The sequence below is a fragment of the Sciurus vulgaris genome, assembly GCF_902686455.1.
Source record: "Sciurus vulgaris genome assembly, chromosome: 1".
NCBI lineage: Eukaryota > Metazoa > Chordata > Mammalia > Rodentia > Sciuridae > Sciurus > Sciurus vulgaris.
In genome coordinates this window covers 65,468,516-65,482,206 of record NC_136461.1, presented here as the reverse complement: position 1 = coordinate 65,482,206, position 13,691 = coordinate 65,468,516, and the positions used below count along the sequence as shown (strand labels likewise).

General features: G+C 34.9%; 1 protein-coding gene across 8 annotated transcripts in view; it reads left to right on the top strand.

The window, feature by feature from the left end:
* The window catches only part of USP33 (ubiquitin specific peptidase 33), a 53,185-nt gene that overhangs the window by 32,505 nt on the left and 6,989 nt on the right, over positions 1-13,691 (top strand). For 6 of the 8 annotated variants that reach the window (XM_079137785.1, XM_079137789.1, XM_079137784.1 and 3 more), the window contains 7 exons: positions 265-298; positions 2,684-2,729; positions 3,322-3,502; positions 4,081-4,207; positions 4,835-5,004; positions 5,966-6,047; positions 7,038-7,155. In XM_079137785.1, the coding sequence (XP_078993911.1) occupies positions 265-298; positions 2,684-2,729; positions 3,322-3,502; positions 4,081-4,207; positions 4,835-5,004; positions 5,966-6,047; positions 7,038-7,155 (758 nt within the window). The remainder of the gene's footprint in view (positions 1-264; positions 299-2,683; positions 2,730-3,321; positions 3,503-4,080; positions 4,208-4,834; positions 5,005-5,965; positions 6,048-7,037; positions 7,156-13,691) is intronic. The other 2 variants (XM_079137790.1, XM_079137788.1) reach the window with 1 other exon arrangement.

Here is a 13,691-nt window from a genome sequence, read left to right as displayed (position 1 = left end):
TGTCAGTAAATTTCATTCAAAGAATAAATGAAAAAGAAGTTATTTGAGGTAGGTCTTCAAGATTAAAAATAGGGAGTAGAGAAAGGGTATTTTAGGTAAGGTAAACCTTATGAACTAACTCATGAACAGAGACTTTTAAAAGAGTGAATGAATCCTGTTTTACTGTTCTTTGGGATCAACAGGTGGCAAAATCAAAGAATTATAGAACCAAAAGAAAATAATTTACTATAATTTGAGAGGTGACTAGATCTGTTCTGTTTGCAGGTGACAATATGTACAGTTGTGAAAAATGCAAAAAGTAAGTGACATTGACAATGCTTTTAATTTCATATTTTGTATTTTTCTTAGTTATTTGAATTAGACATAGATAGTTACACTTGACAATATATTCAGAAAAGTATCAGCCAGAAAACTTCGTCCTAGTAATAATAAAGAGATTGGTTGTTTTGTAAAATAAATTTAAGGTAAAAATTTAACAAGTTTAATAAGTTTATGATATTAAAGTGTATATTTTAAGGCATGGAATAAGTATGTGAGTTTTCATTAAACATTTTCTCAAATATACTCTTCTGGGTTACCAATTTAATAGTCCAGGTTCAGTAAATGTATATAGTTTCACATTTCCATAAAATTTAGGAAGGTTGTACCAACTTTGATGTTATGGTGCAGTATAGTATAGTTAGGCCTGATTTTTTTATATCTACTACTAGCTGTCTTACCAGTTCGGTTTTCTTTCTTCCTTTTTTTTTTAAGTGCCGGGCATTGAACCCAGGAGCATACTTTCTCTGAGCTACACTACCAGCCCTTTTTGTTTTATATTTAGACAGGGTCTCGCTAAGTTGCCAAGGTGGGCATTGAACTCGCTATCCTCATGCCTCAGTTCCCGAGTAGTTGGGATTACAGGCCACTGAGCCTGGCCCAGCTGCCTTTTCTATCCTGTTATAAATTCAGACTTTTAACACCTCTTGATAGTAAGTCAGAACAAAGTGATTAGAGAGTTGATAAAGGCATTTTTTTTGGGGGGGGGGCGGATACTGGGGATAGAACCCAGATCCTTGCATATACTAGGCAAGTGCTCTACCACTGAGCTACGTTACTACCCTTTTAAAATTTTATTTTGAGACAATGTCTATCTACATTGGCAGGGCTAGCCTTGAACTTGAGACCATCCTACTACATAAGATAGTAAAGCCTTCCAAGTAGCTAGGAGTGCAGGTTGCTAGGTAAGCACCCTACCCTCCGCAACACCCTCAGCCCAAGGCAATTATTTTTAAAGTAGAGATAACACAAATTTTTTTTTTTCTGCATGTGTTTTTAAAAAAATGACTTCTTAATGAGATGTAGAATCTTAATACAGACTTTTGGCTATTGGCAATAATCCAGAGAAACCTTGATCTGCAGCTGTTGGTCCTTTTCATGAGAAATGAATGGTATACTGTTTGCTTAATAAAGATGAAAAAGATGCCTTGTACTTTTTGAGATTTTGGAAAGATTTTATCAATTTGTCCTTGAAGCCCTAGCTGACAGCTGAAAAGGGAGTTGACCTGGAAAAGATCCTTCTTTGCAAAACAAAACAGCCTAGGAGAAAAAAATAATGAAAAGGGGAACATACTTTATATTTACCCTCAAATCCCAGAGATCTGTCAAGTGTATATTAATAGTCATTATTAAGAATAACCATCCTTTATCTCAAGTTTTTCCCACATTGAAGAATAAAGGTTTTGAGGCCAGGCTTGGTAATACCTATAATCCTGGCAGCTCAAGAGGGCGAGGCAGGAGGATTGAAAATTCAAGGTCAGCTTTGGTAATTTAGTGAGACCCTTCCAAAGTTAAAAATAGGAAGGACTGAAGATATGGCTCAGTGGTAGAGTACCCTTGGGGTTCACTCCCCAGGACTGCACACACACAAGAAAAAAAGTTTTGAGCCAGATGTGGTAGTATAAACCATAGTCCTAGTTACTTTTGAGGCTGAGGAGGAAGAGGATAATTGCTTCTGCCCAGGGATTTGAGGTCAGAGTGTACAACATAGACTGTCTCCAAAGGAAAAAAAAAGAAAAAAAAAAAGAGGGAAGCAGAAGAAAGATTGAATATATTGATTGGAACTCCAAATTTTATAAAATTGGGATTTTGTTTTATGCAGTTTTACTTGATAACTGGATGTCGTGAAGTAGGCCAAAGATGGTAGTGCATTTGTTAAAATTTCTTAATCCAAGAATTACAAAACTCCCTATAGTTTTATTACTGATATCTTGGTTTAAGTTATTTTTCATAATAAGGTACTCCAGTGTTTTAAGGGTTAGGGTCTTTAGTGTGTAAATATTTAATAAAATTCAATAATGAGCCTTTTCAATCCGCATTTGCATTTAATCTGCAATTTCTAAAAGATTTTTGCTGTTTATTTATTTAAATATTTTTTTAGTTGTTGATGAACCTTTATTATTTTTGAACCAGTGCCTCACACATGCTAGGCAAGCGCTCTATCACTGAGCCACAACCCCGACCCTGTCATACATTTAAATATACTAAACCTTTCTTCCAAGTTTTTTTGCAGGGACGGGGTGTTGCGATGCTAGAGATTGGCCTTATGCATACTAGGCAGGCATTATTGCCACGGAACTACATCATCCCTAAATACACTGTATTGTTTGTAGATTCATGAGGTTTTTTTCTTTTTGCATCTTAGGTTGAGGAATGGAGTAAAGTTCTGTAAAGTACAAAAGTTTCCCGAGGTATGGACTTTAATTAATTTTATTTTATGTGGTAAAGCATTAACAACACACAACATAGTAATAAATTCTCATAGCATGATTGAAGATTGAAGTGGTTCTGTTGACCAGTTGCTATGCATACCTTATTAGGATTATTCATTTCTAAAATATTGGGTTGAATATCCTGAGTGCCCTTAATAGTGTACTGTGATGAACATAGTGTAATTAGACATTGTAGGAACTTGACAAGTATAAAGTGAAAAATTAGAAAAATAACAATGAACTTAGGAAGAACCATGTTAATATATTTCAGGTTATGACTTTATAACTGGGGGTCGATATTTAACCTTGACATGTGATTCAATATCAGTATTTACTAGACTCTTATTTAGAATATAAAGCTTAATAAAAAATTTTTAGCTAAATGAAACTAATTTTATTTTTTAAATGAAACTGTAAATAACTCTATCTTTATAATTTTATTTCATGTGAACACCACAATTTCTTGCTTATAGAATAAAAATCTTAATGTCCTTAAGTTTTATCACTTGGAATGCTTTGTCTCTTGTAGTAGTAAATTAGAATTTTTTTATTTTATTCTCTTTTATTTTAGATTTTATGCATCCACCTTAAAAGATTCCGACATGAACTGATGTTTTCCACCAAAATCAGCACTCATGTTTCATTTCCACTAGAAGGCCTGGATCTTCAGCCATTTCTTGCTAAGGATAGTCCAGCTCAGATTGTGACATATGATCTTCTGTCAGTCATTTGTCATCATGGGACTGCAAGTAGTAAGTATATAGGTTTGACACTTGCTTTTAGATTTAAAAAATGGTATCTGAATACAATTGAATTAATTGCTTAAATAAGACATGCTTGGAAAAAAGAAAATCTAAAAACAGATTTTACTGCTGGTTATAAAAAACATGTCAGACTTTGAATGTAAAAAAAACGATAAATGTTTAAGGAAATTTAAATACTAATTACAATTTGATTGTTGCACATGATATATATGTACTTTTTGAATTATTACTCTCTACTCCATAAATATGTATAATTTTGTGGTAGTCAACAAAACATGAGTTTTAGGAAATGGAATATTTTTTACTATGGTGTTTGGAATATTGAAAATTATATAAGATAAGTAGTAAGAACTTTAACATGATGATTTTTACACTGGGTTTCTAAAGATTAATTTTTCTGTCTTTCATTTCCTCAAATGGTGGTGATGAGGATACATATTAAAAATAAGATTACAGTTCTTGCTATATATTTTAGCTGTTGTGCTAAACAGTGGTGATAGAAAAATTTTATCCTCCATTTTGTGTTAATTATATTACCACAGTGATTTCTTTTCCCTTAAATACAGGTGGACACTATATAGCCTATTGCCGAAACAATTTAAATAACCTGTGGTATGAATTTGATGACCAGAGTGTCACTGAAGTTTCAGAATCTACTGTACAAAATGCAGAAGCTTACGTTCTTTTCTATAGGTAATGGAAGTCAGTATCTCATAGATAAGCTGATTATAAATAATGAAAGAATATTTTACTCTTTGGAGTTATTAGTGACTTCTAAGACTTTCAAGTGAATTGCTGAGTAAAGATATGAAATTGCTGTATTCTCATTAGACTAAAAGTCAAAGGTTTTCTACAGTGAGGCTTTGTTTAGAAAACAACATCATAAATGGGAAGGGCAAAGGACATATTTTGTTTTAGAAAGATTGGTTTTAATAAAATCAGAGTCAGAATTAAGTACCAACTTTCCTGCTAAAATTGCTGATAAAGAGGTATTACTATAAAATTTTTGGTATTTTTTAATATTTTATGAAAGAAAATGCTAGCTACTATAACAGGAATACTGATTAGGTATTTAACTTGATCTTATTAATATTTGAATGCATGTGGTATGTCAGTATTGTGGATAGCAGTAGTCAATATAGGGTGTAAAATATATTTGAGAAGTGATACAAGGTATATTTTTCTTGAAATGACTAAAGCCTGAAGAGATGCAGAGTATTAGTATGTGTGCCAAGTCTAATAAGGAAGAGGAAAAACCAATCTACTAGTCATAATGTAATAAAATACATATTGGATTTAATTAATCATTGTCTTTAAAAGGAAGAGCAGTGAAGAGGCACAAAAAGAGAGGAGAAGGATATCAAATTTGTTGAACATAATGGAACCCAGCCTCCTTCAGTTTTACATTTCTCGACAATGGCTGAATAAATTTAAGACCTTTGCTGAACCTGGCCCTATTTCAAATAATGACTTTCTCTGTATTCATGGAGGTAAGAAATCCTATCTGCAAGTAGTGGTAGAAGTTTATTGTTAAATAATTTGCACATTAGGAATAAGCCAAGAATTTTCCTCTTCTGTTTATTTCCCATTTCTCTATCTGCAGTCCAACTTAATGTATTTAATTCCATATGGTTTTCAGAATTTGGCCTTGTCTCTCCAATTGTGGGCCTATTAAACATTTTATTTATTGAGTACCTGTTTAAAACCCTGTGCTGGGGGCTGGGGTTGTGACTCAGGGGTAGAGCGCTTGCCTAGCATGTGTGAGGCCCTGGGTTCAATCCTCAGCACCACATAAAAATAAATAAAAGTAAAATAAAGGTTCATTAATGACTAAAAAAAAAAAGCCCTGTGCTACAGCCTAAGAGTTATTTCTGTGCAAGTGATTTCAACTGCCACCTGTATCCGTAGTTCTTATCCCTTTTATCTAAATGAATATCTGGCTCTTTTCCTAAGTATGGAATTATATTTGGGGTTTAACAGAAACGCTTCATATGTGTTAAATGTAACTTATGTTCCTGTGATTAGCTAAATTAATGTTTATTCCTACAATAAGTAGGATCTTTGGTGCTTTGATTACCCTTTATGATTGATGATATGATATTCTTGTTAATAATTATATTTGTAGTGAAACCACAAGGAATGGGAATAATCCTATATTGGATATAGAAACCTAAACTCTAAAAAATATTTGTGGGCTTCAGTAGTAGAAGATCACATTCTCTGGGTTCAATCCCCAGTGCTGACCGCCCCCCCCAAAAAAAAAATTCTGCATGTGAATTTCAAGGTTATACTCATCTTTAGGAAGCATAATCACTAAAAATGCTTTTTACTTACCCTTTTGGGAGGGGAAGCTTGAGAATAATGCTTGGCCAGTCAGCAGTCATTAAAAATGACTTTAACCTTTGGAAAGAATTAAAGAATGAAGCTGACCTTTCTAAAAAAAATTTTTAGGTGTTCCTCCACGAAAAGCTAGTTATATTGAAGACTTGGTTTTGATGCTACCTCAGAACATTTGGGATAACCTGTATAGCAGGTTTGTTTTTTATTTATTTTTCTTTCACCTTTTTAAATGGTGCATATAGTTGTAGATATTAATGGGATTTGTTGTATATTCATACATGCACACAATACAACAACATAATGTGACAGTTATTACTCCCTAGCACTTCACCTCTCCCTTTTTACCTTCCACCCCTTGCAGGTTTGTTTATTCAAATCAAACAATGTATTGTGAAAACTGCTTAAAAGTGGTTAAAGGGGGATTGCTAAAAAAAAAAAAAAAAAAAAAAAAAAAAAAAAAGATGCTTATTTTACTTTATGTTGCTTACCTCTTTTTCATTCATTCATTTATTCTGAAGTGTGAATCGGCAAACTCTGTAGCTAGTGTAACTCTAGTCTAGATAATTTATTCTGATTTTCATGTTCTAAATATGTGTGAAGATATGCTTATGATATTTAAGGACTTTATTTAAAATATATTGCCTATACCCAACACTAAGATTTTACCTATGTGTTCACTCCCAAAATTGAATATTCTTACTCTAAAATTTTAAAGTTTTGAATTTTAAAAAATTTTGTTCTGTAATATATCTACCAATTATGTTTTCTTTAGTTAAATATTAAAATTTATGCCAGGAATGCTTCTTGCTTGAGAGAATAGGGGAAGCCTTCATCTGATTAAAACTTGACTGTGACTATGTATGTTTAACTACAATTTGTGTTATATACTAATTTTTGAAAACCCTTCTTTGGTTGTTGCCTCTAACATTTGGTAGAACAAGGGAAACTTGAACTGTGGATAAAGCAGAATAGGCAATACATTGGTTAAATTTTTACTCTAATAAACATAAAATCAAGACCTAATATAATTAAAAAAATTCTTTTACATTACTTTGAGAATTTTCCTGTGAGGATTTTTTCTTAACTGGTTATTTAGCCATTAACTAAAAAACTAGAAACTATGTGATAAAACATCAGCTTTGAAATCGCTGTAATTTTAATTCTTAAGTTCTTCATGCTTTAGGTATGGAGGAGGACCAGCTGTCAACCATCTGTACATTTGTCACACTTGCCAGATTGAGGCAGAGAAAATTGAAAAAAGAAGAAAAACTGAACTGGAAATATTTATTCGGGTAAAAAAAGTAATGCTTTTCAAATTGTAAATGATGTAGGATTAAGATGAAGACCTGACAATTAACAAAATGATTGAAAGAATCGTAGTAGATTTCAAGTGTTCTGGGTACCTAACAGTGATGACCTAAGGCATTCACTGCAATTTTAGTGAATTAAGTTATCCCTTTGTGGGCTTCTGTTTTTATGGAATGGCAATAAATTTTGTTTTATGTATTGGAACTGATAAGAAATCTCTTTATTAAAATGAAAAATTATAGGCTTCTTTGTTAGTGTTGTCTATAGAATACCCGGCTGGCATCCTCCACTTCCATCCTTCTATGAAATATAATACTGTTTTGTCTTTTGGGGGACTCTGTACTTAAAAACATACTGTTTCCTCACAGTATATTATGAGGCATTCCTTGATTGTAAACAACAGAAAATTTAGTCATAGGAGCAAAAAACTAAACAAAGCCAGGTGTGGTGGTGCATTCCTGTAACCTCAGCTACTCAGGAGGCTAAGGCAGGGGAATGCAGTTTGAGGCCAGCCTTGGCAACTTAGCAAGACCTTGTCTCAAAATAAAGAGTACTGAGGATATAGTGTAATGGTAGAATGCTTGCCTAGCATGTGAAAAGCCCTGGATTCAATTTTCAGCACTGTGCAAAGAAACAAATAAAAAAGAAAAAAAATTTTTTAAATTACCAAACAACCGATTTTTATAAAGGACCAGTAAATTCCAGATGTCTAAGTAGCAAGAGGTCTTTTAAAGTATTGCTGTCAATAACACAACTCCAGCTATTTAATACAATCTAAAGTTTAGTTCACCTGAGAGTCATATTTATTGATAATCCTGCTGGGACAATATTGGGAGAGAATACTGCAAGAGGAAAATGAATTGCTTTTATTTACTGTTAGAAACAACTTTATGAAAACGATTTGCATCCCTACATATGGGAAATTGCTTTAAGTAGCTAAGAAAATAGCTATTGTATGAGAAAACCTATGTAAACTAGCTTCACTGCCTCCAGACTAGTTTCTTCTTACTCATTTCAAGCACAACAAAGAACTGCTAGCAATAATAACTTCTGTAAAATAGAGAAACCACAACAAAATCCTACAACAAAATTGTACTTAAGGCTAAACTGTTTATTTCACTAATCCTACAACTTTCCTGCAATCTTTATACCTGCATAATCCTACTTCCTAAAAAATGAACACACAGTGAAATGATTCTAAAAAGCTACTGAGATAATTCGACAGAATTTCTAGCATTAGAGGGAATGGGAACTACTGAAAGGTCTTAATATTAGTCCAGGTGATGAAACCAAGATTTTTTCAGGCTCAGGACTAAAATATTAACATTATTCTCACTTCTCTAGAAATGATTCTAGCTCTTCTTGCAGAGAACTAAGCTGCTCCTTTTCTCTGTCTCGTTTGAGTTCATTTAGCACAGCCTGAAACCTGTTCTTGAGAACCAGGTTTTCCACATTCATGATGAGATCCTCTTGTCATTTTGCTCTGTCCTCGGTCTCTTGGAGCTTGCCTTTCATGTTATCAAACTGTTTATTTATTTTTGCCCCCCCATCTTTTTAAAAAAAATTTTTTTAGTTGTCAGCGGACCTTTATTTTATTTATGTGTAGCACTGAGGATTGAACCCAGTGCATCACACATGCTAGGCAAGCGCTCTACCACTGAGCTACAACTCTACCCCCTCCCCCGCATCTTTTTTAATTGGTGCATTATAGTTGTACATAATGATGGAATTTATTGTTATGCATTTGTACATACAAACAATATAACAATATAATTTGGCCAGTATCACTCCCGGCACTTCCTATCAATCTGTTTCTGAATGGATTATTTTAATAAAGGTAGGAGAGAAGATATCGAGCAGACCAAAATTAAATATCCTGTATGTTCCATGCTGTACAGCATGTGTGTAAACACATCCCGCTTCTATCTCTTTTTAATCATTTTATTGTTGTTTATTTTTTTATGTGGTAATGAGGATTGAACCCAGGGCCTCATGCGTACTAGACAAGTGCTTTACCACTAAGCTATCTTCCCAGCCCACCTGCTTCTCTTTTGATTCAGATTTGAGTGGGTGTGTGTGGGGGACTTGGCCTACAGTAAAGAAATACTTAAAGATATTGGAGGCATGAATTCCTTAATTTTACTCAGGTCTCATTTATTTTTGGAATCTATTAATACAAGTATTAGTCAAATATTTAAAATAATTCATTCCACCAATGCTTAAATAATGGCTAATGACTATATTCATCAGGGTTTAATAGAAGCCATTCTAAGTATTTTGAATAGAATCAGAATATAGGAAATGAGAGACACAACTACTGACAAAGACTGGGCAGTAAAGATCAAGAAGACCTCAGCTGACTTTCAGGAGTTTTGGAAGTGGGGGTAGGCTACACTGGAGGTGGATGTCAGGTAGGTGTCAGGGTAATGGCCAGTAATGGGGTTTCAGGACAAAAACAGGATAGAGAAAGTTTCTGTAGAGTAGCATAAAACCTGTAACCTATCAGTGGTGTTATAGCTGAGACAGGATGAGAAGGGATGCCTATATTGACTAGAGGTTGGACTATAGGGACACAGCATATGGTGCTGGTGACCGAGATTGGTTAAATATGGGATAATCTGAACTTTAAATTCTAGTAACATATAACTCATTAAACAAAGTAGTGTCCATAGTGATATAAGTAAATAAATAAATGAAAAGGTTGAAGGATACAGTATTTACATCTTTCAACTTACTTTCTACAAAAGATTTATTACAAAGGGAGGACTTAATTTTTAGAGAATCCTGGTACTATTTATACTATTTAAGTGAAGTTATTTAAGTAAACATCTTTAGAAATAGAACAAATCAAAATCATGTGGTACAATAGAATCTAATGAGAATATGGCATTGAGTCTTTGGTACACAGATGAATTGTATAAATCTTGAAGAAAGATCAAACTCAAATCGAAGGACATTGTATATAGCAACCAGAACACACACACACACACACGCACGCATACACACCACATTTGGAGGAAAATAACATCAGTTTAGCAGCTTACTCTGATATTGCTATGAAAGAAACATTTTTTTGAGCCAGGCACATTGGCACATACAGCTCATCCCAGTGAGTCAGTAGGCTGAGGCAGGAGTGATCATAAATTCTATGCCAGGTTGGGCAACTTAAGCAAGATCTTTTCTTAAAATTTAAAAAATTAAGAGGTCTAGGAATGAACCTTAGTGCTGGAGTGCCCCTCAGTTCAATCCCCAGTACCACAAACAAACTTTTTTGTTTTTTGGGTCCTGGGAGTATTTCTGTAAAATTGAGATTGAATCAAAGTGCAAGCATTAAAAAAAAAAAAAAAAAAATATTGTGTAAAGCTCCTGGAAATGACCTCAACTGCCTGCCTCTGGTGATTATCAGGAGAATGCTCAGAAGCCTGACAGCTTCTGCTGCTGTCAAGTCACAAGGGTGTAATTGGGTGGGTACCCAAAAGACACAGATGTTCCTGTTAAAGAAGTTAGTTGTCCATGTTGCTATGTGAGATCAGATTTTTGGGAAGATGTTTGGAAGTGGTGACAAAACCGTATTTGTGCCATCTGTAGATGCCCCAAGCCTACTCTCTGCTGCCACCAAAGGAAAAAAGTTTTTCCTTTTCCTGTTCTTTCCATGTGTCACAGATATCAATGGCAGTATCTAATTTAAAGTACCACTGGCAAAGGATCCTGGAAAGTATAGGCTTCCCTTGAGTTCAAGAGAATGAACTGAGCAGTGTGGCGCGTGGCTGTAATCCCAGCAGCTTGGGAGGCTGAGGGAGGAGGATCTCTAGTTCATAGCTAGCCTCAGCAGTGGTGAGGAACTGAGCAACTCAGTGAGACCCTGTTTCTAAATAAAATACAAAATAGGGCTGGGATGTGGCTCAGTGGTTGAGTGCCCCTGAGTTCAATCCCTGGTACCCCCACTCCAAAAAAAAAGTATAAGAATAAATGGAAATGATTCTCATTAACAGATAATACAGTATAGTTTGATCCTTTGTCAACTCAGCTTCCATATGCACTGATCCATAAAAATAGAGCCACAGTATCATCCTTCTACCTAATATGGTACAACTAGCTCGTGTACCGTACATGTGGCATTGACTCCCTAATTTGGGAGAAGGAGAGTTCCATCAGTTACTGTATCCATTTCTAGTTGATATCATTCATCTTTTAGTTCAGACAATGCAGTAATCTTTTATATTTTGTAATCTAAGGAATACTACGGGTTTGGGATGGAACTCAGTGGTAGAGTACTTGCCTAGCATGCTCAAGACCCTGCATTCAATCCCCAGCATCCCCCTGCCAATAAAAAAACAAAACAAAAAACCCAAGACCAAAAATACTTATGTTAACCACCACAGTTATACCTCATAATAGTAATTGAATGAAAGAAAGGAAAAGATTGATTAGTAATGATTTTAAACTTTGATGTTTGTAAATATGTACAAGAAAGAAATAGATATGTGACTATAACTGTCTTTATCTATTTCATGTTCCCTGTGTTCTCAGCCAGCACCTCAGCTGGTTGTGGATGTTTATCTGGTAAAATAACCTAGACCTTCCTTCCTGAAGTGTATGGAACCCTCAGTAGTCATCTATCTGTTAGATTTCTCTAGCTAGTCTGTTAACTTCTAAGCTCTGGATATAGAAAGACTAATAATCCCTATAGTGGGTAGAATGGTGGTCCCCCCAAAATACACTTGCAGACCCCAAGCTCTGTGAATTGATCTTATTGATGAATATGACCTTATTTGAAAAACAAAACAGTCTTTGCACATACAAAGATTTCAGGGTAAAATCATTCCAAATTAATCTATGGGCCCTAAATCCAGTAAGTGTCCCTATCAAGAGACAGACAGCAGAGATACATGGAGAGGGAGGTGAAAGCCATATGAAGACTGTGACATAGATTGGAACAATGCAGCTACAAGGCAGAATCTTGAGGAGATGGGGCGTGGAGTGTCCTTTAGAGCTTTGCAGTGGGTCCAGTCTTTGATTTTGGATTTCTGGTCTTTGGAACTGTGAGCAAATAAAAAGCCAACCATCAAGTTTGTGGTCAGATTGTTACAGTAGCAGACTGGAGATACAGCTCAGTTGGTAGAGTGCTTGCCTTGCATGCACAAGGCCCTGGGTTTAATCCCCAGCACACACACACACACAAAGTTGGAATAGCCCTCTGAAGCAGTACAGTGGCTATGATCTCCAGGTTTCCAGACATAATTCTCTCTGTTCCTATTGTGTAGCACTTTATTCACCCTTTATAAGTGGGTCAGTCTGTCTAACCAATACTGTTACCCCCTGCCTGTTGGCTCAGTGACATGAAAAATTCAAAATATCCAAGGGCCTGTCTCAGTTTCCAATCCAGTAAAGTTATCATTTATTCCTTTGGGAAACAAATCCTCCAAACTAGTAAAGGTATGGGAAGCAAAACTTTGTATGAGTTGGGTCAGTAAGTAGTAACAGATGAGCTCTCCTATTTCCATTTACCTGATTCCTACCCTTATGGATTCTGGTTATGGGAAAAAGCACTCTATGTTGATGATCTCTCTTTGGAGCATATATCACATCATGTAGGACAGTATAAAGTCCTCAAGGTGTTACCAAAAAAAAAAAAAAAAAAGTTTTATTTTGGTATCAGGGATTGAACTCAGTGGCACTTGACCATTTAGTCACATCCCCAGCCCTATTTTGTCTTTTATTTAGAGACAGGGTCTCAGTGAGTTGCTTAGCACCTTGCTTTTGCTGAGGCTGGCTTTGAACTTGCAATTCTCCTGTCTCAGCCTCCCAAGCTGTTGGGATTGCAGGTGTACAACATTGTGCACAGCTAAAAATAAAATAAAAATTATTTGATAGGCCAGCAGATTTTGGGTGATAGCACATGGTACGATAATTGATCTTATGACTATGAGCTGTTTTTGTATATAATGAATTAATTCCATGATCAGAAGCAATGTGAATGGAATATTTTATCAATGAATGAGACATATAATAAGTCCAAGATTGATGGTACTGAGAGAAACATTGTGCATTAGGAAAGTAGACCCAAAGCCTAAATCACATGTCACCAAAGCACTTATATCCAAATTATGTGAAGAACTCATACAAGTCAATAATCAGGCAAATATTCCAATTTAAAAATAGATGTAAGATTTGAATAGACTTACTACTAAGAAGCTATGACTAATAATCACATACGTAGTATATAGTTGGGAATTCTCAGATGAGTATTAATGGTGGGAATGTAAAGTGCAGCAGGCTAAATGATAGTTTGGTAGTTTCTTAGATTCAACATTTAGTATATGACTCAACAGTCTACTCTTAGGTTTTTACTCCAGAAACATGTCAGTTTACATTCACGTAGAACCCGTAAATAAAAGTTTACATCAGTATGGAAATATCATTTGCCCCAAACTGTAAACAATTGAAATATCCATCAGGTGGCAGATGCGTGAACAAGATGTGTTATATTCATACACTGGAAGACTACTCAGCAAATTAAAAAAACAGT